The sequence below is a fragment of the Mya arenaria genome, chromosome 1, assembly GCF_026914265.1.
Source record: "Mya arenaria isolate MELC-2E11 chromosome 1, ASM2691426v1".
In the NCBI taxonomy this organism is placed as follows: domain Eukaryota; kingdom Metazoa; phylum Mollusca; class Bivalvia; order Myida; family Myidae; genus Mya; species Mya arenaria.
In genome coordinates this window covers 9,677,810-9,700,576 of record NC_069122.1, presented here as the reverse complement: position 1 = coordinate 9,700,576, position 22,767 = coordinate 9,677,810, and the positions used below count along the sequence as shown (strand labels likewise).

Sequence of the window (22,767 nt, the reverse complement as noted above, 5' to 3'; positions counted from 1 at the left end):
CAAAGGTTAAGGTCACAGTGACATTGAAAGCAAACTGGTCAATTCCTGGACCTATGGTCCTCAAACTTGATATAAAGGTTGTGCCTGACCAGTAGATAACCCCTATTTATTTTACGGCTCTTCGAGTCAAAGGTCAAGATCACAGTGACCTCTAATGGTAAAAGAATTTTAAAGCTTTTCCGAGTGATAACTCAAAAATGCCTAGACATATTGCCCTCAAACTTAATATGGAAGTTGGGCCTGACCAGTAGATGACCCCTATTGTTTTGGGAAGCCATCGGGCCAAAGGTCAAGGTCACAGTGATCTTGAATGGTAACAGGTTGTCCGAGTGATAACGCAATAATGCCTGCACCCATGGGCCTCAAACTTAACTTGGAGGTTGGGCCTGACCAATAGATGACAACTGTTGATTTAAGGGAGTGATAACTCAACAATGCCTGCACCCATGGCCCTCAAATTTGACTTTGAGTTTGGGTTTGACTTGTAGATGACCCCTATTGATTTGAGGGTTCAAAGGTCAAGGTCACAGTGACCTTGAAAGCAAACTCGACAATACATCGACCAATGGTCCTCAAACTTGATATGAAGGTTGGGCCTATCAAAAGTTGACCAATAATGACTTTGCGGGTCATCGGGCCAAAGGTCAAGGTCACAGTAACCTTTAACGCAAAAAAGGTAACAAATCTTCTCCCAGTGATATCTCAACAATGCCTGAATCTATGATCATCAAACTTGACATGGAAGTTGGGCCTGACTAGTAGATGACCTTTGTTGATTTTAGGAGTCATCGGATCAAAGGTTAAGGTTACAGTGATCTGAATGTAAAATTGTTGTTTGAGTGATAACTCGACGATGCCTGCACCCATGTCCCTCAAACTTGGTTGCGTCCGACCTGTAGATGACCCCTCATGATTTTAGGTGTCACCGGGTCAAAGGTCAAGGTCACATTGACCTTGAACGAAAAAAGCTTGTCTGTGTGATAACTTAACAAAGCCTGCAATCATGCCCCTCAAACTTGACATTTAGGTTTTTGGTGACCAACTGATGACTCCTATGTGTTTTGAGGTCATAGAGTCAAAGGTCATAGTCATAACACACTCTATCCTCACACTTTGATAGGTCATAATCTTAAAACAGCCTCAACGGCATCCAATGTTAGTGACGAAAAATCTGCTGACATTTCGGTCCATGCATATTTCGTTCAGATGTCCATTTAATCCTGACAACACGGCACTCAGGGGGTGGGGTGCATAATGTTTGACAAACATCTCTTGTTTAAGTATAAATTCGCAAATGGTCACAGAAAAAAATATTTTCACGAGTGGCGTAGCACCGAGTGGAAATATTAAACAAGCCTTCGGCATAGTAGAATGGCCTTTTATGGTTGACATATTGAATAAATTCGGCTTTGAGTTCTTTTCTAAAACAATGATAAATAAAATGTTATATTCATAAATCTACATCCTTTAGCGAATATCAGCGTTTCCCCCTTTTGGGGGGGGGGGGGGGGGCTGGTGGATTGAGTTTTGGGGAATTTTAGGCCACTAGGCCGCTAACTACACGCCTCGGTAGACCGCTGGAATGCTTGATCGACTTTTTGAAAAAAAGAAATCGCTCCAGCTTGATGAATTTTGCATAGAAATAGCAATTTTTTAGAGGAAAACTCATATAAACATGCTTTGATGTTGAAAACAATTTAAGACCGCTATTATTATGTACGAATAAAAACATTGATTTATCATATTTCCCAATTAAACGCATGAACTATAACTTAGAAATAGAGAACAAATTTAGGCCGCTAGTCCGCCAAGTCCACGCCGCTAGGTTGCTAACTTCACGTACATTCAGCTGAATGTTCTTGCAGCCATCGATGAAACGAAACCATCAAGTTTGCTTGGCGTTCAAAATCATTACGAAACAAAACAAATTTATGATTGGCGCATCGTTTTGAAAATTTGATTTTTATAGAAGGCAACGTTTTTGAAGCACACGTACTTCAATGGATTACCCCGGTCTTTTAAATATGTTCTGGGAACGAGGATGTCTCTTATTTATTCCAAAATCTGATATATTTCACCTTTTCTACTTGGCATGTACATCTATCCCTCACACTCATTCAACTCGTATTCACAACCAATCCTCGAGTGGCCTAGCCGAGCACTCACAAATGTCCCGCTCACGCAAAACACTTGAGTCTCACTCACACCTGTGAATACGGATATACTTTTCACTCGAAAAATATCTGGACCGTTATGTGATTACATAGGATTAACTCATTGAGTGTTAGTGAGAGTGGTTGTTCTGAATTCGGCCCTAAGACTCTTTACAGCAATATTACGTCCAAAAGAGCAAACAATGGATGGATATTAGACTCATTTTATTTTCAACGTGGCGTTTGACAGGGCTGCCCTCTTTCTGCTCTCCTTTTTTATTATAGTTGTTGAGGTTTATCAATTAAACTAAAACAATGTGAAACATATGCAGTTTAAAAGTAAAAGAAACAACATTAAAGTTACCCAACCTGCAGACGACACTACCTGATTTCTTAAAAACCATGTATAAATACCTATTGTTTTAGAAATAATTGATACCATTGGAAATTATTCGGGTCTTAAACTTAACAAGATGAAAACGCTAGGTCTCTGGATAGGTACATCGAAAAATCAACCCGTCACTACGTTACATGGTGAAGCGAATATATTGGTATGATGGGTAAGGTTACGGTTTAGTACTGTGGTGCGTTTATATAATTTAAGTATAAATTCCCATCTCATGGATCTTTTTTTTTCTTCTTTATTATTTTAAAGCAATCAATATGACATGTTCTTAAAAATATATAAAAATCCTTTTGTGAATAATTTTGAATGTTATATTGATAATGATATAGAGGATATTTGTTAAATTCAGTGTAAGATTCTTTTTTTTCAAGAGTGATCACAGAAAAAATATTTTCACGAGTGGCGTAGCAACGAGTGGAAATATTACAAAAGCGTTCGACACAGTAGAATGGCCTTTTATGGTCGACATATTGAATAAATGCGGCTTTAAGGACTCGTTTATTAGATGGGTTAATATTCTTTACTGCAATATTACGTCCGAAATAGCAAACAATGGATGGATATCAGACTAATTTTATTTACAACGTGGCGTTTGACAGGGCTGCCCTCTTTCTGCTCTTCTTTTTATTATAGTTGTTGTAAGTTTTATCAATTAAACTTAAACAATGTGAAATATTTTAAGTTTAAAAGTAAAGGAAAACAACATTAAAGTTACCCAAACTGCAGACGACACTACTTGATTTCTTATAAACCATTTCGAAATACCCATTGTTTTAGAAATAATTGATACCTAAAATAATAATAAAAGCATTCGGGTCTTAAACTTAACAAGATGAAAACGCTAGGTCTCTAGATAAAAAAATCAACCCTTCATATGTAACACGGTGTAAAACGCTAGGTCTCTAAATAAAAAAATCAACCCGTCATATGTAACACGGTGTACAATTTACTACAAAACATGTTAAATATCTTAACGTCTACTTTGGAAATATTAAAAATGAATGTGTAAACCTAAGCTGGACCGACAAAATCGAAAAGTGTAAGCAGCTAATTAATGTTGGAGTAAACGAAACTTACATACTTTGGAAAAATAACGGAACTTAAAACCCTACTTTTGTCCTAGCTTGTTTACTTAGCTCATAATATTGTAATTTCCGATACAACATCGCTCAAAGCAACTACGTGTGTATAAAAGGACACCTGTATTATATTGTCATAATAATGAACCTTAAAAATGACGTACCATTTGATATTTTGAAGATTTTGTTTTTTGGTCCTTTAAACCCACTCTTGCAACTTGGAAGTTCTATCAACCTTATACCCAGCTGTGTAAGTACACCTTAACATGTTACCCTACATTCTTGACTACCAGTGTTATTGTGTTGAAATCCAAATCTAGCATATGAATATATTCGTGTATATATTCAAATGCTAGTTGTTAAATATTTCCAACGCAATAAACTCCAATCCATGTTTGACAACGGAATACAATATCGCAGTTATCCTTTTATACATACATACTGGCAAAGTAAACATAAAATATAGATATTAAAACAAAACATTAGACGAAGCTAAAATCACTCAGAAAATGAAATACACATATTTCTAACATAATAAGTTCGATCTCCGAGTGTTTTTTGGAAAAGAAAAAAAGATAAAATCATACGTAACACAATTACTGGTAACAAACTTGAAGGTGGTCTAGATATGCAAGATTTCAAGTTATTTTCTTAAACCATGCATATTAAATTGGTAACCCACCTTATCAGTACAACAAGCGCAAGCTGAAAAACAATACAATCTCATTTTTAAAGCAATAAGGTATTATTTGCACATTGAGCATTTACAAGAAGGGGTTTGTCTAGGTGCGGATCAACCTTCTAAATTCCGGGTAGTTTTGTGAGCACCTTATTTACTTTGGGGGGGGGGGCTGTTCCATACCTGACTGGCCTTAAAGCGGTAAGAGTTCTTCCCATATCTACACAGTTTTCATATCTGAGATAAAAAAATGCATGTCTTAAACGCTACAAGGTTTTGAACATATTCTGGTGAGAAACCCAACAAACATTTGTAAATTCAATAGCAATGTATTTTATCCTGCTCAAATGTAATGTTGGCAATTGAACTCTATGAACAAGATTTTCGTTAGTTGAGGTGTAATCATTAAAAATAATTTTTAAAGCTCTGTATTGAATCTTTTCCACTTTTTCTGTGTTTGCCTTGCTACAAAATTCCAAACGAAAAGGACAGTAGTGAAGATTGATTCTGATAAAAAGTTTAATTATATTAAGCTTAGTTTTTGCAAAATTTTGCTTATTCTTTGAGGGATATTGAATTGCTTAGCTGCTTTTTTGCACATTTTAGAAATCTGGGCATCAACATTTAATTAACTATCCACCTGAACGTCTTAAAGTCTCATTTGCTCTTCACAAGCAATGGTGTGATTAAGTATATTTAATTGTTTTATTTCTTGAACAGACATTGAGCCAACTGAATTTGCTTGAATTTTGTCAGGGTTAGCCTGCATTTGATTGGAAGTAAACCAGTTTTTCGAAATGTTACTTTCTTCTTCAAGAGTGGTCTTAATAACATTATGATATTTATCACACCCAGAAAGAGTTTTATCATCTGCATAATTATACAAAGCTGCATTATTTATCAAGCAGACGATGTTGTTGAGGAAGATGTTGAATACAAAAAACCCTAATATTGATCCTTGTGGTACGCCTTTCAGGATGGAGTTCCACTCACTGGTAATTCAAGTTTGCTTCCTGAAATATCATTTAAATGCACATAGACATAACATTCAAAAGTATTTACGTAAGCACTGTAACACTGCGCGATGCGTCGCAAGTACTTCGTTTTGCTATTGATTTAAAATTCGTGTTCTGACCAAGGCCTGCTTAACAAGATATAATCCACAAGAACAATATTAAGTCAGCCAAGACTTTAGACCATAAAGCAATGCAACCGTTTATTAGTTGATCGGATGTGTATGAGTATATATTTGTATTTTTGTATAAAATCTAAAAATGAGGAATATCTGTTGTCAATTTTTTTAACTGTGCAAATGTTTTAACAGATGTTGGTGGTGGAAGTCGGATCGTATTTGTTTTCATTCTATCCTTTCACATTTTATTTCTTCGGTATCAATGCCATCGGCATGCTACTATGCTGTTTGTGAGTTACATATAAGACTGTGGATCTGTAAAATAATAATAAGTTATTATTTATAACTTACATAGATCCAAAATTCCTAAAATGTTTGAGTATTATCTTACTGCGTGGAAATCAAAGATGTAACCAGCACTGTTATTTGTATCATTGTATGGTCAGTAATAAACCAATCATGGGGCCGTCACACCATGACGTTCTGTTCAACGTTCTCTGAACATTTCAATCGTTCAATTTTTGAGCGTTCTAGAATCAAGATGACATATATGGCGTGTGATTAACGTGTGCCTAACGCATGACTAGCGTGTGTCTAACGCACGTGAAGCGTTTAACAACGACCAAGTAAGATACCCCTGAAAACCATTAGCGTGTTCTAACGTGCCACTGGCGAGCGACGAACGATTTATCAACGTTAATACAAAGTTGTCTATACTATTGAAATGGATTGGAACGAAAGCATAGCTTATAGAGTTCTTCTCCGTAGGAATTAAATCGCTCATTTACCAGAACAATGCGTATGATTGACGATTAGACGATGTATATGTTTTATGTGAGAAAAATTGTTACTAATGCTAAAAATAGGACTAAGGAATTTGTGCAACTAGTACACAGTCGAGTGTGAAGTGCTTGCAAACGGCGGTTACAGTAATGCTACTAAGGCGGGCAGACTAGCAATCGACTACGAAGTGCATATTTAAAGGATGCAATTGAATTCTGTAGAAGTTCATTCCAGGCACGTATAGTTGAAGGTAAGTAGGAGGAAAAGAAAGAATCTGTGCGTGACATAACCGTTTTTGTGTTAGATGCATTCCGTAGTGGATAATTCAGTGAACTGACATTTAAAAGTGCAAGGGATGACAGATATTCTGGGGCAAGGCCGTTTTTCATTTTATAGAAGAGACATAATTTTTGATAAATGCGTTTTCTGACAGAGTAGGCCAACATAGCTCCGTATGGAGAACATCAATCGAAATTAACTTAGTAGCCCCACAAACTATTCTACCGTATTTATTTAGTATCTTTTGCAGTTCGTTTTCAACGTTAGACGAGCGTGTTGAGCGTGTGACAAACGTGTGCATAACGACAGACGTCTTGCTGGCGTGTTATTTTTACGGTCGAACGGTACAAAACTCTGGAAATTTCATAGTGAATTCAGTTGTTCTTGTGAGTTTGAACAGTCAGCATTATGTTACCAAGACGAAACAAGGGTGGGATGGGGGCTTCTGCTACTACCGCCGCAAGTTAGAAGAATGCAAAGCCTCTTTCACTAACAATATCTTCGTACGAAGAAGAACACCAGGAGGAAGAGCACATTCGAGAAGTAACGCACAATGTGACACCCCCTGAACACCCTTAACACCCTGAAAACCCCAATGAGGACGGTCCGACCTTAGCAAAGAGAGGGAAAAAGCAGAGAAAGGATTGCAGGATCCTGGACCGGGCGGTTGAGGATAGTCTGGTGGAGTTTATCCGCGAAAACGAACTGCTGTGGAACACACAGAAGACAGATTACAGGAACAAGGCGAAGAGGCAACGGATACTCGAGGCCAAGGCCACAGACCTGCAGATCAGCGGGGACCACTTGTGCACCTGGTTCAAGTCCCTCAGGGACATGTTTACAAGGCAAGTATTTACGTTTAGATTTTGGAAAATGCTTCAAATAATTGCCCTGACTTTAATATTAATGGAATTAATATACTTACCATATACCTACCATATACTTATATACCTACCATATTCTTACCGTATGCTTATAATATCTACCAGGTTGGACAAGAAGAAGAGTGGGGATGGCTAGCAACAATTGACAAAGAGGGAGACATGGATAAAAGACAAATATGGATTTTTCCACCGTGCTGTCAATCTACGCTCGAAGCCCGTCAAGAGTTTAAGTACTGATACAGATATTGAACTAATCATATAATTATACTTCAATATAGAATAATAAGTAAAAAATAAACGTCTGTACAAGTGTTTATTGTCAATTTCCAAACATGCTGTGTTTGCCTGTGTCATTTCGTGTCTTTCTAGTTGAAGGCGAGCATAGCCGAAAGTTAAGGCGACCTTGATAAGGCTTGGCGGGCAGCGGCGGAGGAGAGGGTTGAAGTTGACGAGTTTGATGAGAACGTCACAGAACGTCAACCCATCCCAGCCCTGTCGGTGTCCTCCGACATGGCGACCCTCCAGAGGAAGGCCAAGGAGAGCGGCGACATGCTGACGATGCTGCGTGATCAACTCTCGCCTCCCGAGCCAGTCACCGAAAGGACCACCTACGCCGCCTCCGTAAAAAGTGTGCTGCTGGGGCTGAGTTTAAAGGTCTCTCGCCGGGCCCGGAAAGGCATCAGCAAAATCCTGAAGCCTTTCTGCGAGTCGGATTCAACTGACTACGACAGTGAGGACCGGTCCAATAGACCCCCCTCCAGACAGCTCTCGATTCAGTCATGGTGAGCTTAATTATTACTATTGCTTTGAATTATAACTAGAATTGGTGCGTCGTATATCCAGACTTGCCTTATTACTAAAATTGGCAAATAGCTGGCACGAAAATTAGTCAAAAGTACAATAAGATCTAGTTAAATTGGTTCAAACTTTGATCAAAATCACTCGTATCCACTCAAGGAAGCCATCTGACCATTTTGATTTTTAATGTATTTTCAGTGTCACTAGTGACACGACTTCGTCGCAACACCCCTCGAACGCGTCGTCACCGATTAGGTAGTACGTCACATCCTCGTTGTCGTTGGGCAGGGGTTCAGCTGGTGGGAAGCCAATGGAGCCATCATCGATGCATTCTTTTAGCTCAGACCCGTAATAGATTTGTACGTCGGATGCTGCTCCTTTCCCTGAAAAACACAAATTACATCAACGTAAACATACAGTACAATTAGTAACACCAAGAATAATTTAATTCAATCTCCACTAAAGACATTATGTGAAAGAACACTTACCACCAACATCTGCTCAGATGAACTTGTAATCTGCGTCCACTAGGGCCATAATCATCATATAATAGAATCCCTTGTAGTTGTAGTAGGTTGATCCGGAAGAGCAAGGGCATCTGCAGGCAACATGTTTGCCGTCAAGGGCACCACAACAATGAGGGAAGTTCAACCTTGTCATAAACTGGTTGGCAATCTCACGCCAGGCTTCAGGAGTGCTTGGAGTGATCATCACCTCATCCAGATACTCGTCAACGATTGCCCGGCACACTTCACGGTCAAGAACGGAGATTGTGTTGGATGGAATGCGCTATCCAAACTTCATGTCAGCATACTTAGATCCTGAGGCCAAATGTCGCAGTGTCACTGCCAGTTTCAGGCCAGGTACGAAGGGCTCTCGGTAAAAGGTGTGCTGCTTCGTCTGCCTCTCACATCGTCCAAGGATCTCATCAAACATATCAGGTGGTACGCGCATGAAGTTCGTGAAGGAACTGACATCTTCCTGGCGGAGCTCAACCATGAGTTGGTCGTACAGACCAAACTCTTGACGCCTTAATATCCATGATTTAGTCCAGCACTGTCGTCTTCGTCGGGGTCTTCTTCTCTGCGGGCGAGGTCCCTCGATGTGTTCAGCTATGTTCAAAGTCAGTACATCTACTTCATGCTGGGCTATAGCAAGCATTTATAGCTTCCTTAGTCTTTCTGGATTTTCCATAGAAGGTGCTCTCTATGGTAGCCAAAAATCAAATGAACCTTGCTAACAAAGCATCGGTTTATATACCCATATGCATGGACGTTCGGGAAACGCTCGAATGACGCTCAATGGACGCCAAAAGGACGTTCGTTTGACTTAAGTCACACGCTGCGTGCGCTAGGGGACAGTCAGCGGTCGTTGACAGGTCGCCAGTGAGTCGTTCACTGCAGAGCAAATGATTAGTTACAACCAAGTAACGCTAGAGTAACGACTGATTAACGATAGCCGAACGCGTGCAACGCTCGGCGAACGTTAGTAAAACGTTCTTATACGTTCTCCAGCGTTTAAAATTAAACGTTGAAGAACGCTGGTCTCAGTGAGAACTTTTGTGCATGTTCAAAACATTTTTTCGTAACCAGCGTTCTCCGCCGATTCCCGACGTTCACACTAGCGTTCACACAACGCTCTTCTGGCGCTAACCCAGCGACCATGAACGATTACCAACGTTTCCTCAAACGTCATAGAACGCAAACCAGAAGGTCCCCATCACTTACCCACCGATAATCCGATTATTCAGAAACAATGTTAACAACGATGTGAACTGAATCGTTGTTAACCTTTCATCTCTATAATACTTTAAAAGGTTTATTGCCATCGATGTGATATACGGTACTTTTCACAAGTATTGATTGATATATTCCATCTCCCTACTGTTAAGATAGAGAAGATGAATTTCATTTTGTTGTAGTTTGTTCAATGTATTATGATATAAGGCAGAATTATATTCCTAGATATTATGTCAAAAATCCGAGTATGCTATACATCACCCCTAAAGACTTCCACAAATACAGTACTATAAATCAGCTTGAGTTTTATCACGATATTATTTAATTTGATAATAAATAATAGATTGCAAAATAATTCATTTTGATCTTTCATGCATGCAATATTTAATATATGTTTTTATGCCCATAACGATGAGCAAAATTGTCCTTTCCAAACTCATTAATCTGCGCCTGAATACACTTTATCATAGAAATTATAGTACCCGAAAAGTTATATTTCGAATGCCATGCTTATTGTATTTGAGCAAAGACCTTCTCTGCTTCCGGGGACTTAATCTCCTGGATAAAGTGCATTTCAAGAGCACATGAATGAGTTATCAGAAAGGCCAATAAAGTAAACATTCTGATCTATTCTGTTCTATTCTGTTAAAAAACAACGACAAATGTTGAATCTATCGGCGAACGAAGCTAAAATCGTCTTTCTTCATTCCGTGCACAAGGATTGGATAGAAAATGTGTTAACAATGTTGTTAACGGTTTAAGCCATAAAACATTATATTCGGAATGGAAATATGACGATCTGCGGTCTGATCATTTCTCAGCAGTCTTTCATCACTCATCAGCAGATATTTACGCAAACATTTTTTAATTTCAAGACAAAAAAAAATTGGAAAAACGGTAAATCTGTGAGAGTGCAGCTTTAATAAGAATAGGTGACCTTCGTATCCATGTACATGATGCAATAATCATTTTCATATATAACTTACTGCCATAACATATGAAGTATTAAATAAATAAATAATAGGATAAAACATGTTTCAAATAATGTTAATGTAAAACACTACTTATAACAATGCACCACCTAATAATTTTGTGTATGTATTCATTATAATAAAGTATATAGAATCTTAAATGCTTCCGATATTTATTTCCTTTTCATAAATGCTTCAGGTTTATTTTGTTTATTATACAGCTTAACATTAAGTGATTCTCGTCTTTTTATTCATTTATAACACATATTTGACAATGTCCCAAGTTTCCTTCTTGTCTATCATATCTAACAGTACATACTCTCTAATTATGAGACCAAATGCGTATGTTTGTTGAAGCAACTAAAAAAGATTCAATTTCAAATGACGTTTTAGGTTATCTACACAAATTAAACAATACCATTTTCGTTGACATTTATTTTCCGTTTTGTAAACAGTCGTCTTTTAGACGTTTAAAAATGCAAATAAATTGTTTTTGTTAATCTGTGCATCATCACACCATACATAAAAAAAACATATCGTGTGAGAAGGTTCTTACATTACTTAATCAGTTTGATTACCCATATCAACTTCTAACTCCATCTTCAATGACCGATAGAATAAATATATTATCGCTTTTCCTAAGTTTAAACCAGTGTTTTTAAATACGTACGTATCCATTAATACGTAACAGGTATCTACTCCATAAACATCAGAGCTTGAAGTTGAGTGGTCAAATGTATCTTCACCAAATGTTAGATTTTGTACATCCTAATATTTCACACCCGTATGTAATAAAAGGTGGAACAAAGGCATCAAATTACTGCAGTGCCAACCTTGGTTTACATTCATACCTTTTTAAATTGACAACAAGTGCTTTTAAACCTATACATGCTTTCAATAATACCGTGTTATTATAAGCCCTCTGATAAAATCAGGAGGGGATAGCCGATAGCAGTGCTATTTACGCGAGTTGATCAATTTTACAATATGTCTGTATATTACCTTAAAGTAGCTACAGAACGTTTTTTGTTTTCATATCTGTCCATAGTTTTAGAACTCTCTATTAGGATAAAACAAATTCGCCGTTACGTCACAAGAATAATCACAGACTGCACTTCTCTCTCAATAAGAGCTACATGTATATATCTAGTAAGCGCATTGAGATATATGGAATAAAAACAACGTTTAATGACAATAAAATAGCAATACAAACGTTTGGTCAAGTTAATATATTTATTTTAATAATTGAGCGAATGATAAAAACTGCATAAACAGTAGACTCTTCTAAAACCAAATTGTGCGTCAAAAATAACTTTATTTTCTTCACACCATTTTGATATTCGCTGATGAAGTTTCCAAAATACACCTTACTTAAGTTGAGTTAACTGAGTGAAGTCAGACTTATCGCCCTTCTTGTATTATATTATAATAATACCCAGGTCCAAGCAATCGCAAAATAATGCGATTTAAATTATCTGTATTACAGCCACCCAAATATTACATGCTTCAATAAAATACTAATCTAGCAATTTATCTCGGATATTTACTCTTCTAAAGCAAGCAATAGCTTTACAAACGTCATCGTATGTTATAGGGTTATCTAGGCCTCAAAAAAAATACTTAATTCATTGAAACCATAGTTTATGTTAAAGTTTTCAGCTTTCTTATTTGTTATGGTTAATATCAGCGTTTGCTCGAAATGACTTATACAACACTCCAGTGGTACATGAACATTATTATTTGTGTTTTGCGAGCGAAAACAAAATCCAATATTTTTTAGACCCATTACGCTTCAAATTTTCGAACTCGATACAACGTTTAAATTTAAAAGCTCTACGTTTCTTTTGACACAGTAATTATATACAAACATTTCAATCTACACAATTCAACTCTGTCTCGATCACTATGGGAATGATTATTAACGTTCAAGGCATTTTTTGCAGAAAAAGTCACCTTTCACCTTAAAAGTGTCCAACATAACCTTCAAGAAAGGCAAGTTATAATATCGGATACAGGGGTCTGAAAACATTTAACAAGATTCAAAGTTAAATAAAGCTTCCAAACATTGATATCGTTACTTTTATAATTCCCATCAAAAAGGGTGGCGTTTTGTTCATATAACCATATTGATCTACGCCTCCTCAAGCCTTCAGTTTTCCTAGCCGGTGTGGCCAGGTCCGTTTTCCCCTTGCTGTTCACCTGTACAACACTGTCTGATCCCATCACAGACACAAGCAAGTTGCCACTTGGGCTGACAAATAGTCCAGTTGGATTAATTAGATCTGAATCTTCTAATGTAGATAGCATTTGGCCACTTGTTTTACTATTTTAGAAGCAAATGCATTTTTAACATAAATTTTCACCCATCGAGACTAATAGCAGACTTGAACCAAAATGGACACCAGTGTCCACGTATATTTGCTTCTTCAGCTGTCCATCAATGGTGTACAGGTACAGGGCATTGTTGAAGTCCACTCACAGCTTGCCCTTGTGGTTGGCAATTGAGAAGCAGTCGTAGTCTGTAGTAAACTTTCTCAATGGTTGTAGCTTTCCTCTTGCCACTGTGAGAGAGTGGATCTCGTGTAAATCATTATAATGTTAAAATGATCAACGCCTACAGCTTTGTGGCATGTATTATAGATAAATTGTAGCCAAAATATTGTTGAAGATTATTATAATATATAAAACTATCATCCATGTATATATATATGTCCACTTTAAACATAAACCACAATATATATATGCACATTGTCATTGTTATAAACATAAGGGACGATTAAAACATCAAATAGTTATATATATTATACAACACAAAAAGTAAGATATGTTTGCTAATTTTAACAGATTTATATCATGACTTTGCTAAAAATGGAGAGTAAAAACAACATACAATAGTAAAAGCTAAATATTATTGAAAAAGATGCACTAAATGTGCTCAAATAAATATGGTTTAAGATACCAGGTATTATAACCAATCAGATTGGTACATAGCAGATTAGCAAACATATATTTCCATTATATAAAATAATGGCACATAACATAGTGCATGTTCAACCATTTTTTCTACAATAAACATGTATCCTTCAATCGATACATACAGTCGTAAGCTTTTTTTACATCTATAAAGGTGGTATAAGTTGAACGTTTACGTAATATACGAGAATCAATATTGCTATTTAAAATTACGAAACTTGATGAATGGTACTACTTTTTTCCCGGCACCATGTTGTCAGTCAACAAAAATATCATTGCGTTAAACATGTTCAGTCAATCTTTCATTTATTTAACAGTTTTCAATCAGTCTAATGACGATGAAATCGGAAATGAAGCCAAGATTATGACAATACCTCAACACACTTTCTTCGAGAAACAGGCGAGGTAATTGATGTTTACTAAAATATGCGTATTAATTCATGGTGGATTGATGGACATTAAATGTCTGAAGACGATTTAATCTACCTCAAGACTAACACTTATAATACTGATTAGCTCCACTTCTCTGTGGATGGCGGACTCTTGATCAGTATGTCAATCTGTTCAATGATTTCTTCAAACAGTATCCTATCTCTTGGAACGAAAGCCCAGCAGCGCTTCATGATGTGGTAAATGCTGTCAGGTGTCGCTTTGGGTGCTGGCAATATCTCCTCTGAAAATTCAGAAAAAAATCGTAGTACTGTTGTAAAATTCGAAAACTATTACTTTACACTGGATGTAGATGGTGTTTCTAAGAGAACTCTTCCAAAACGAGAATATATATATAAATGGTGTGGAGTACGTGTGCATCGACATGACTTTACATAATTATATTATGTCGTTGTTATCAATATGAATAGCTAATCGCGTACATTTCGAATCTGAGATCATTTCCTAACGCAAAAAAAATCAAATAGAGTATTCCCGACAGGGTAAGTACCTTTCAAACTCCATAGCAAATTCCCAAAATACATTGCGTTTAGGCAATTTACAGCCGTATTCCTGTAACAACACTGTTCTACCATTTTTAGTCATGTCAAGCGTGAAAGTTTAGTATTAACACCGTCATTTTCACGTTTAAGTCTAGTTCATATTGTATACTTCCGACGAATTATGTCTGCAAAATTGTATATGTGATAGTTGTATCTAATTACTGGTCATTTGGGATCATTGTATGTAATGGCGATTGTTGACAATAGTATACTTCTGGAACCGGTTCTACCGGTGTTGTCAAAATGGCACTGACCATTGCTGTCAACGAACAATTTCAGCCAGCCCACAATTATTTTATATTTTATGTCTATGTATCTTACGATGTATACGGATCTATGTTATGATAAAGATTAATTTACATTAATCTTTTTTTTACAAACAATAAATCAAACTAGTCAAGACATTAACCAACGGATATAACTCATATATATAAGTTTTTAATGGATAGGTATAACGATACTTTCGCATAAAGAAATTGATAATTCACCTGTATACACATGATCAAATACATTGTTCATATATGGTTATGTATCGTCAATAGTACACTTGAATATTTTCTTTAGTTCTGTCAAAGATAAATAAGCTCTTCTGAGCGATTTCATTATTAAAGAAAAGTATTAAGACACTCCTTGAAGAATGTATAAAGATTCTCCCTTGTTTTAGCTATTCGTTCTGGAAGGTGTGTACTAATGCTAAGTCATAGTTTTGATCGATCCGGTTGGACCTCACATCTGGCAGGACACAGTCTCTTTCATTGATGCTTAAAAACTGTATGAGTACAGAGTTCGGCGACCACCGGGTTGGAATTCAATCTTTATTTTTAATTGTCATAGACGAATCTTGCAAACAAAGATAATGTTTAATGCAGTTTCGGATGTTCCTTCCCTTCAGTCGTTATTTCAGGAATATAAAAATCAAATTTCCAATTACATTTTAAGTTCATCGGAAAATAAACAAATAAACTCAGAGGCATCTAAATTATTGTCAATTTCTGTGACACTTTAAGGACGTTTTGGTTAGTTTTTGTGTTACATTGGAAGTCAATCATCTTTAAGCAATTTGTCGCCGTACATTCTTGGGTCTGACACTATATGTCTGTAGAGTTGAACTTTATTTTAGATGTTTCACATCATATTTAAAGATTGTCATGATACCGGCAGTTTTATCTAGGATTCGGTGCTTAATAACGCTTGCACCTGGGCTATGTCTGTGAGTCTGCTGCTGTCTATCTGTCTATCGGCTCACAGTCAATCATTGCGTGACAGATGTGTTTTTACGGGTTTCGATCTACATACCGGAAGTGACGATCTTGAATACCAGGCAATTACAATCACATGGGCTTGGGTGACATCCGGCTCTGATGTTTGACATTTGTCGGCGGAGGTACCTCGACGCTGTTCCTGGCTACGTTTATTTCCAGGTTCTGGGCTGGGAACAATGCATTGCGCACCGAACCAGAAGGGCAATGCAAGCTCAAGGCAGAGAGGGCAATATTTTGATTTCAGTGTTTCAAGCCTTGATTGTTCTTTCACAAGTTACGTATAAGTACATAAACGAACGCGCCATACTGATGTGAAGACAACTATACCAGATGCTATTTGCTTGGATTGCTATCAGAAGTGAACAGTACTAACATTCATACGAATCGACTACAATCATCAACATAATGTAGTATCCATGTATTACCCGATTTTGCAAGAATACACTGCACCATTAAATGACTATATTTACCATGAGTACCTTCGATTCCAGTGCTCGATTTATGCGTAATCAATTTGTCTCTCAAAATTCCTCGAACCATATTACTTTCCAAAATATTTTTTTTATTTATATCAAACGTCAAGTAAACGTTATTTTATTTGTTTTCCAAAAGGCTGCATTATTTTTTCAGGATAGCTTATAATTCTTTGTTTTTGTTTTACTTTAGTGCCGTAACTTATTTAAGGTACATCAATTCATTGGTCGCAAAACGACGTAAAAATAATGTGTAATGTGTAAATATAAGGGTGCAACTAACTGTTCATTACAAAGGTCTGTGTAACGATGTTATTTCGTTTGGAATGTGGCTTGTCTCCCTTAGAGAATATTTCCCACATTACCACTCCGTAGCTCCAGACATCCGACTTAGCTGTTGGTGGTTCTGTTGATCGAAAAATTGCATATTAAAGACATCTTAATTCAATTTACTTGTTTTAGGGAGAGGTGAAATAACTTCTACCTAACCACTCAATCCTTGCGATGATATTAAGCATGATATGTGTGGTTTAAATGAATGAAATAATGCTTAAACTTATTTAAATGTCCAACTTTCAAAGTCGCCACACACGTCCATAGATCGTCCCTGTAGGTCTCAACGTATTATCAAGTGGTTTTGATCCCGTATAATGTTATATCAGTGATTTAAGAGTTACCTGCTATGCATTGTAGTATTTTTATTGATTACGATATTTGTAATGAAAAGTTTCAAGGCAAGGTCACCATGACAGTTATTGACACACTCGAATATTTCCTGAACCTGGCTTCAAGAATTGGAACATTTTCTGACATAGCAAATCTGCTTTCAGAAAGATAAAATTTCCAAACTTTGCAAAGTTTAAAAACAAAATAATATCAGTTAATGAGAACTAAGAGGCAGACACAATATTCGTTTTGATGTTGGTAAAAGGGCTGGCAAAAAAAACGATTAAATATTTCGTTCAAAAGGCGGCTTTATAATTACATTGCGGTTATTGTTTACATTTATTAATTACTGCAAATATTTAAAACAATTTTTAATAGAAAAAAAAATCTAATTGTTTTTGACAATATTACACGTTTTTTTGTTGTTTTTTACGTTTGATCAAATACCCAACCATACCTTGTAGTAAATTCAAAACAAAATGGCAAATACTGTAACCATATATTTCATTGATCCTATTGCCATAAATACGTGATTTTTATAATCATATTTCAATATAAAACATATTAAAGCCTCATTAATTTTATACCTAGATTCTGAAGAATAGATTTCTTGAACTTCAAAAACAGTTTAACATAATTCAAGAACTGTTCATGAAATAATCGCAGTTGTGTGAACCTCTTATCAAATAGGTCTGTGGATCGATTTCCATCAGGGATATTGTCAAATGACCTGGTTTATATCCAAAAATCCATGAAAATTAATGGGACTGTCCCCACGGTTAAATAGTCAAATATAAACCTTGTTTAGGACCCAAGGACATTGAATTAGTAACCTGAACACCACTAACACACCACACAATCATCAAAATAGCCTTCTCTATAATTGATGGGATCACTTGCCTTGGGAATGAATTCAAATATGATTTTCTAATTATTCCAGTTTCGTCATAATCAAACAAAAATAAAATTAGCATTAACCTAAGTATTGTGTCGATTACATACCGCTTCTAAACAGTTCTGGTGCGGACCATTTGACCGGAAACAGAGCTAGGTCTTTAGTATAACCTGTCGCGGCACTGGAAATGCCGTAATCCGATATCTTCACCAAAGACTCGTCCGTAATGAAACAGTTGCGGGCCGCAAGAAGTCTACAACATACATTTTTGTTAAATTAATAACAACTAAAATTATTCCTGAAAATATAATGTCATTTTATCTGGTGGCTAGTACTGCGATGCAATAAGCACTTCTGGCAATTCACAATATCATTTAAACTAGGCATATTATATATGTTTTAGTTAAAAAAACCCATTCTGTTCCAGATAAGATATCATTTCATAGTATACATTCACACAGAACACTGATCATATTACGTGTGTAAGCATCCATGATCGAACAAATAGTTCATGCCGGTAGCAATATCTAAACACATCTTGGCGGCTTCTTTGGTTGTTTGTTTGTTGTTGGCCGAACGAAGGTTATCAAGAAGGCACTGTCCTGTAGCAACAAAAAGTGAACAATTAATGGAGACTTACTTACGTAACGAAAAAGGCTTTTGTCAATTAAATAAAAATAACGATGATAACGATAATAACGTGAATGACAACGATTTAATTGAATAATCATGTCAATCATCGTTGACCTAAACCACCGAAGGGAGTGGGTCCAACTCCTTGCCTTGACGTCACGATTAAGTGAACATTGGAATGGGATATTGTAAGGTGTGATATCTTGATGTAGCAATATCCCCACATATGACTTTATATTCTATATGCACCATAGAAGCAGTTTTTAATATTCATTGAACACAACTTTTCCAGTACCCCGAATGTTTTAACCAAGGACGAAACAACATATTTTTTAGTTGTACTCAGTGGATGAAGATAAATCATTTGACACCAAATATAAACAGTTTATTGAAAAAGTTACTGAATTACATAACGAATACTATAAATACGTAATGAGTACAGTTTGCAAGAATATATATCGACAGGGTTACAATAGCGGTAAAAACATGTAAAAATGGGAAAGGCTGTGGAAGTGAAAATCGATTTTATGAAAACTACTCACATTGTGGGAATCTCCTTATTAAATGCGTAACGAAATGGTTAAAACATAAGTAACAATTCTTGCACAGACATAAAGACCAGCATACATAAAGAAGGGCGTGATTACAGTTCTGTTGAAGGGACGCAACAAAATATGATCTGAGCTATCAAGTAACAAAGCTATCTCCCTTTGTTTTTCTAATATGCTGAAATTTTTAGAATAGGTCGTTTTAAATCTTCTTGAAAAAGGAGGCTCTTTCCAGCTAAATCCCTTTCAATGTGGCTTTCTAAAGAAAAAATAACTCGAATTATATATATATATATATATATATATATATATATATATATATATATATATATATATATATATATATATATATTCTGAACGCCAAACAGATCTTCAAATTTACTTGGATATATTCGCTTCTTCTGAATTTGTACAGAGCTGAAATTAGAATATTAGAATCGTTCTTTAAAAATAGTTTCAATTATGTCAAATCCAACGGATTTATGTCTGAATGGATTCAAATTCTTTAAGGCACTCGCCAAGGTAAATGTTCTAGCCCAAAATTTTATACCCTTTTTATAAATGGAATAGACGCCTGCAGCAGCAGCTTTAAGATGCATTACATGATGTGCACATTTTCATTCATCAGCTAACAATATGGTCATCAGATGATATCGTCATTTTTTTCCAATATGAAAAGGAGCCTGGACGAACGTTTAGATTCATTTTTTCACCATGATAGCGGAAAATAAAGATATCACTTTAATCCATTAAAATGTAAAGTTTTAGTATTTAATGAAAATAATTATATATTCAGGATATGGAAACTGGGCGATCAGAACATCGATGAAACAGGTTCATGTAACCACCTATGCGTACTTTGAAATGAACATATTATTATCAATGAAAACATTACAGAAAGCTGCCATTAACTTTGAAATCGGTTAAAACAGGCTTTACCCAATCACCTTTAAAAAATCTTCATAACGTGTTATTTTTTCCATATTTTGTATGAATGATGACGACGATGTTGAGAGGGTTATCTAATCTCGAAATCACTGATGAATGTCGAATCCAGTGTTTTATCGCTGTTTCAAATTTTGCGAAAAACATAAGTTGACAATATGTTACATTTACCAAGAACACAGTCATATACGAAATATATACATAGACGATAGGGGCATGGTACAATCCAAATGTGAGATTCAATGTATTGTTTTGTGTACTATGTATGATGAGTCCATAACAGTTGTTTTCTGTCTTTATACTTTGTATTGTACATAATTGCAAAGCCGTACTTCAAAAACAAAATAAACGAGACTAATATATCGAAATATTATACATTTAACAAGATGCCGCCTGTAAAGTCGACAACGTATGAAAACTTGAAACGGGCAGCCAATGGCAAGACGTGTTCATGTACGTACATATAAGCTATGATGGTGACACTACAAGCATGCTCAACCATCTGCGGTTGACACTTGAATCCGAAAAAAAACTTCAAAGAAGCAGCCATTGTATTTTCGTAGTTGTTATTTTAATTTTTGTTAATTTGTTTATCAATGAGTGTTGCTTTATGCTAATTTCATGACAGGATAATATTTCAACATAATGTTTATTATGCATTATTTACCATGCCTTATATTTGAAGTGTGATATCTTAATGGATGAAAAGGTTGTCCTGTTAGCGCAGTGGTTAGCGCACTCGTTTCTCACCTAGGCGACCCGGGTTCGATTCCCGGCTTGGGCGCATCTGAGTTTGGTTTGTGGTCACCAAGCCGGACAAGTGGGTTTTCTCCGGGTTCTCCGTTTTCCCCCACAACACAAGACCACACTCTCGCGTAAAATCGTGCCAACGAGAGTGATTAATATAATGTTGTAATAACTTGTTTCACAATCGTTGTCAAATAAATATGTTTAAACTAATGGATGAAATGTATTACCTAAAACATACTCCATGAGAACTGCAATTGGTTGTGACTCCAGGACAATGTGTTATCGTAACCGACACATGACATTTTTAATTGGTTGTGACTCATGGCCAATGTGTAATCGTACCTGTAACATACTCCATGACAATTCTTATTGGCTGTGACTCAAGAACAATGCCAAGGTATTTGACAAGGTTTGGATGATCCAATGTTCTCAGCTTTGTCATTTGCGTTGCAAATATTTTCCGCTGAAAAATGAAATCAAAAAGGTATTACTTATAGGTTCAGCTTAACTATATATACGTTGAAAGGTGATTATTGTTTGAATCATAAGAATCTATGCGGTCTCTTTGGGCAATAATTTTTTTTTAGAGAAAATCAAACTAAAGGTCAGTAGAATCATGTCTTAATTGTCATCTAGAAAAAGGTCATCATACGGTCAATTTACTCGTGTTTATATGTTTCGCATTAGGAACAATAAGAAGTAATCTGTTTTAATTAATTATGTGATTGTTGATTAATTACAATGTTTTAACTTCTTATTTAGCAATGTATTTTTGTTTTGTTTCGGCGAAATTTGCACGATTTCGCTATCTTTCATGTATATTGGACCCCCCCCCCCCCCCAACCCACACTAACAAACACTATCGCATATTAAAGGTTCTATATAAAAACACTAACTGTACCGCGACGATTTGAGTTAAGTTAACAAATGTCAAGCACCTTGCAGATTCATAAATACATTCTTTCTTGAAAAGATTTATTCGGTCACACAATCTATGACCATGGTAAGTGTAATATTGGCAAAGCCCCTTAGCTACAACTTAAGTTGTGGCCTATTTTGAAGAATCTTAAATTCTTATTAAATGATCTCGGAGGTTCAGCACAATAATGTTTAGATTGACTTGTCCAGGCTTTTAAATGTCTTATATGACAAACAATACAAAGTATTACTAATTTAAATTTGCACTTACCATCTTGTCCGTACATATGTCTTTGTACACTTTGACAACTACAGTTGTGTTTTTTGGCTTGCAAACTCCCTTAAACACCTCGCCAAAATAGCCCTGTGAATAATAAAGGCTCATGGTAAAGTTTCCAGAATGTCACAAACATCATAAATGTCATCTTTCAACACTGAATACCTTCGGGCATCATCAAGGCTGCAGGTTTAGTAATTCAGCAACAGCAGAATTTCACTAAATAATCTGGTAGAATGGACCTTCAAACGCAATGTTCTAATGTTAAACTATACTTATACCATGGCACGGAAGTACACATACAGATATGTTTTGCAATAATCAGAGGAAACTACAAGGACTAGCCTAGTTGCTTTACCTAAACATTTAAATGGCACAATGATCAAGGATACAGCAAATACTGAGTGAGCGACACACAAAGCAACAATAGCAAACATTAAACAAGCGTCATATCGTAAGTATTCAATATTGGAGTAATCGCTTTGGCTTTATCAGTGAAAACAAAGTACGAACTCAATTGGGGCATATACCG

The 22,767-nt window shown here is 36.0% G+C and overlaps 1 protein-coding gene across 3 annotated transcripts in view; it reads right to left on the bottom strand.

Annotated features, from left to right (window-relative positions):
• Positions 1–13,939: 13,939 nt before the first annotated feature.
• The window catches only part of LOC128230561 (tyrosine-protein kinase Fes/Fps-like), a 109,410-nt gene continuing 100,582 nt past the window's right edge, over positions 13,940–22,767 (bottom strand). For all 3 annotated transcript variants that reach the window (XM_052942957.1, XM_052942973.1, XM_052942965.1), the window contains exons 5-10: positions 22,230–22,322; positions 21,383–21,503; positions 18,643–18,766; positions 18,272–18,417; positions 16,887–17,009; positions 13,940–14,549 (exon numbers count right to left, since the gene is read on the bottom strand). In XM_052942957.1, coding sequence (XP_052798917.1) covers positions 14,389–14,549; positions 16,887–17,009; positions 18,272–18,417; positions 18,643–18,766; positions 21,383–21,503; positions 22,230–22,322 — 768 coding nt within the window. In that variant the 3' untranslated portion in view covers positions 13,940–14,388. The remainder of the gene's footprint in view (positions 14,550–16,886; positions 17,010–18,271; positions 18,418–18,642; positions 18,767–21,382; positions 21,504–22,229; positions 22,323–22,767) is intronic.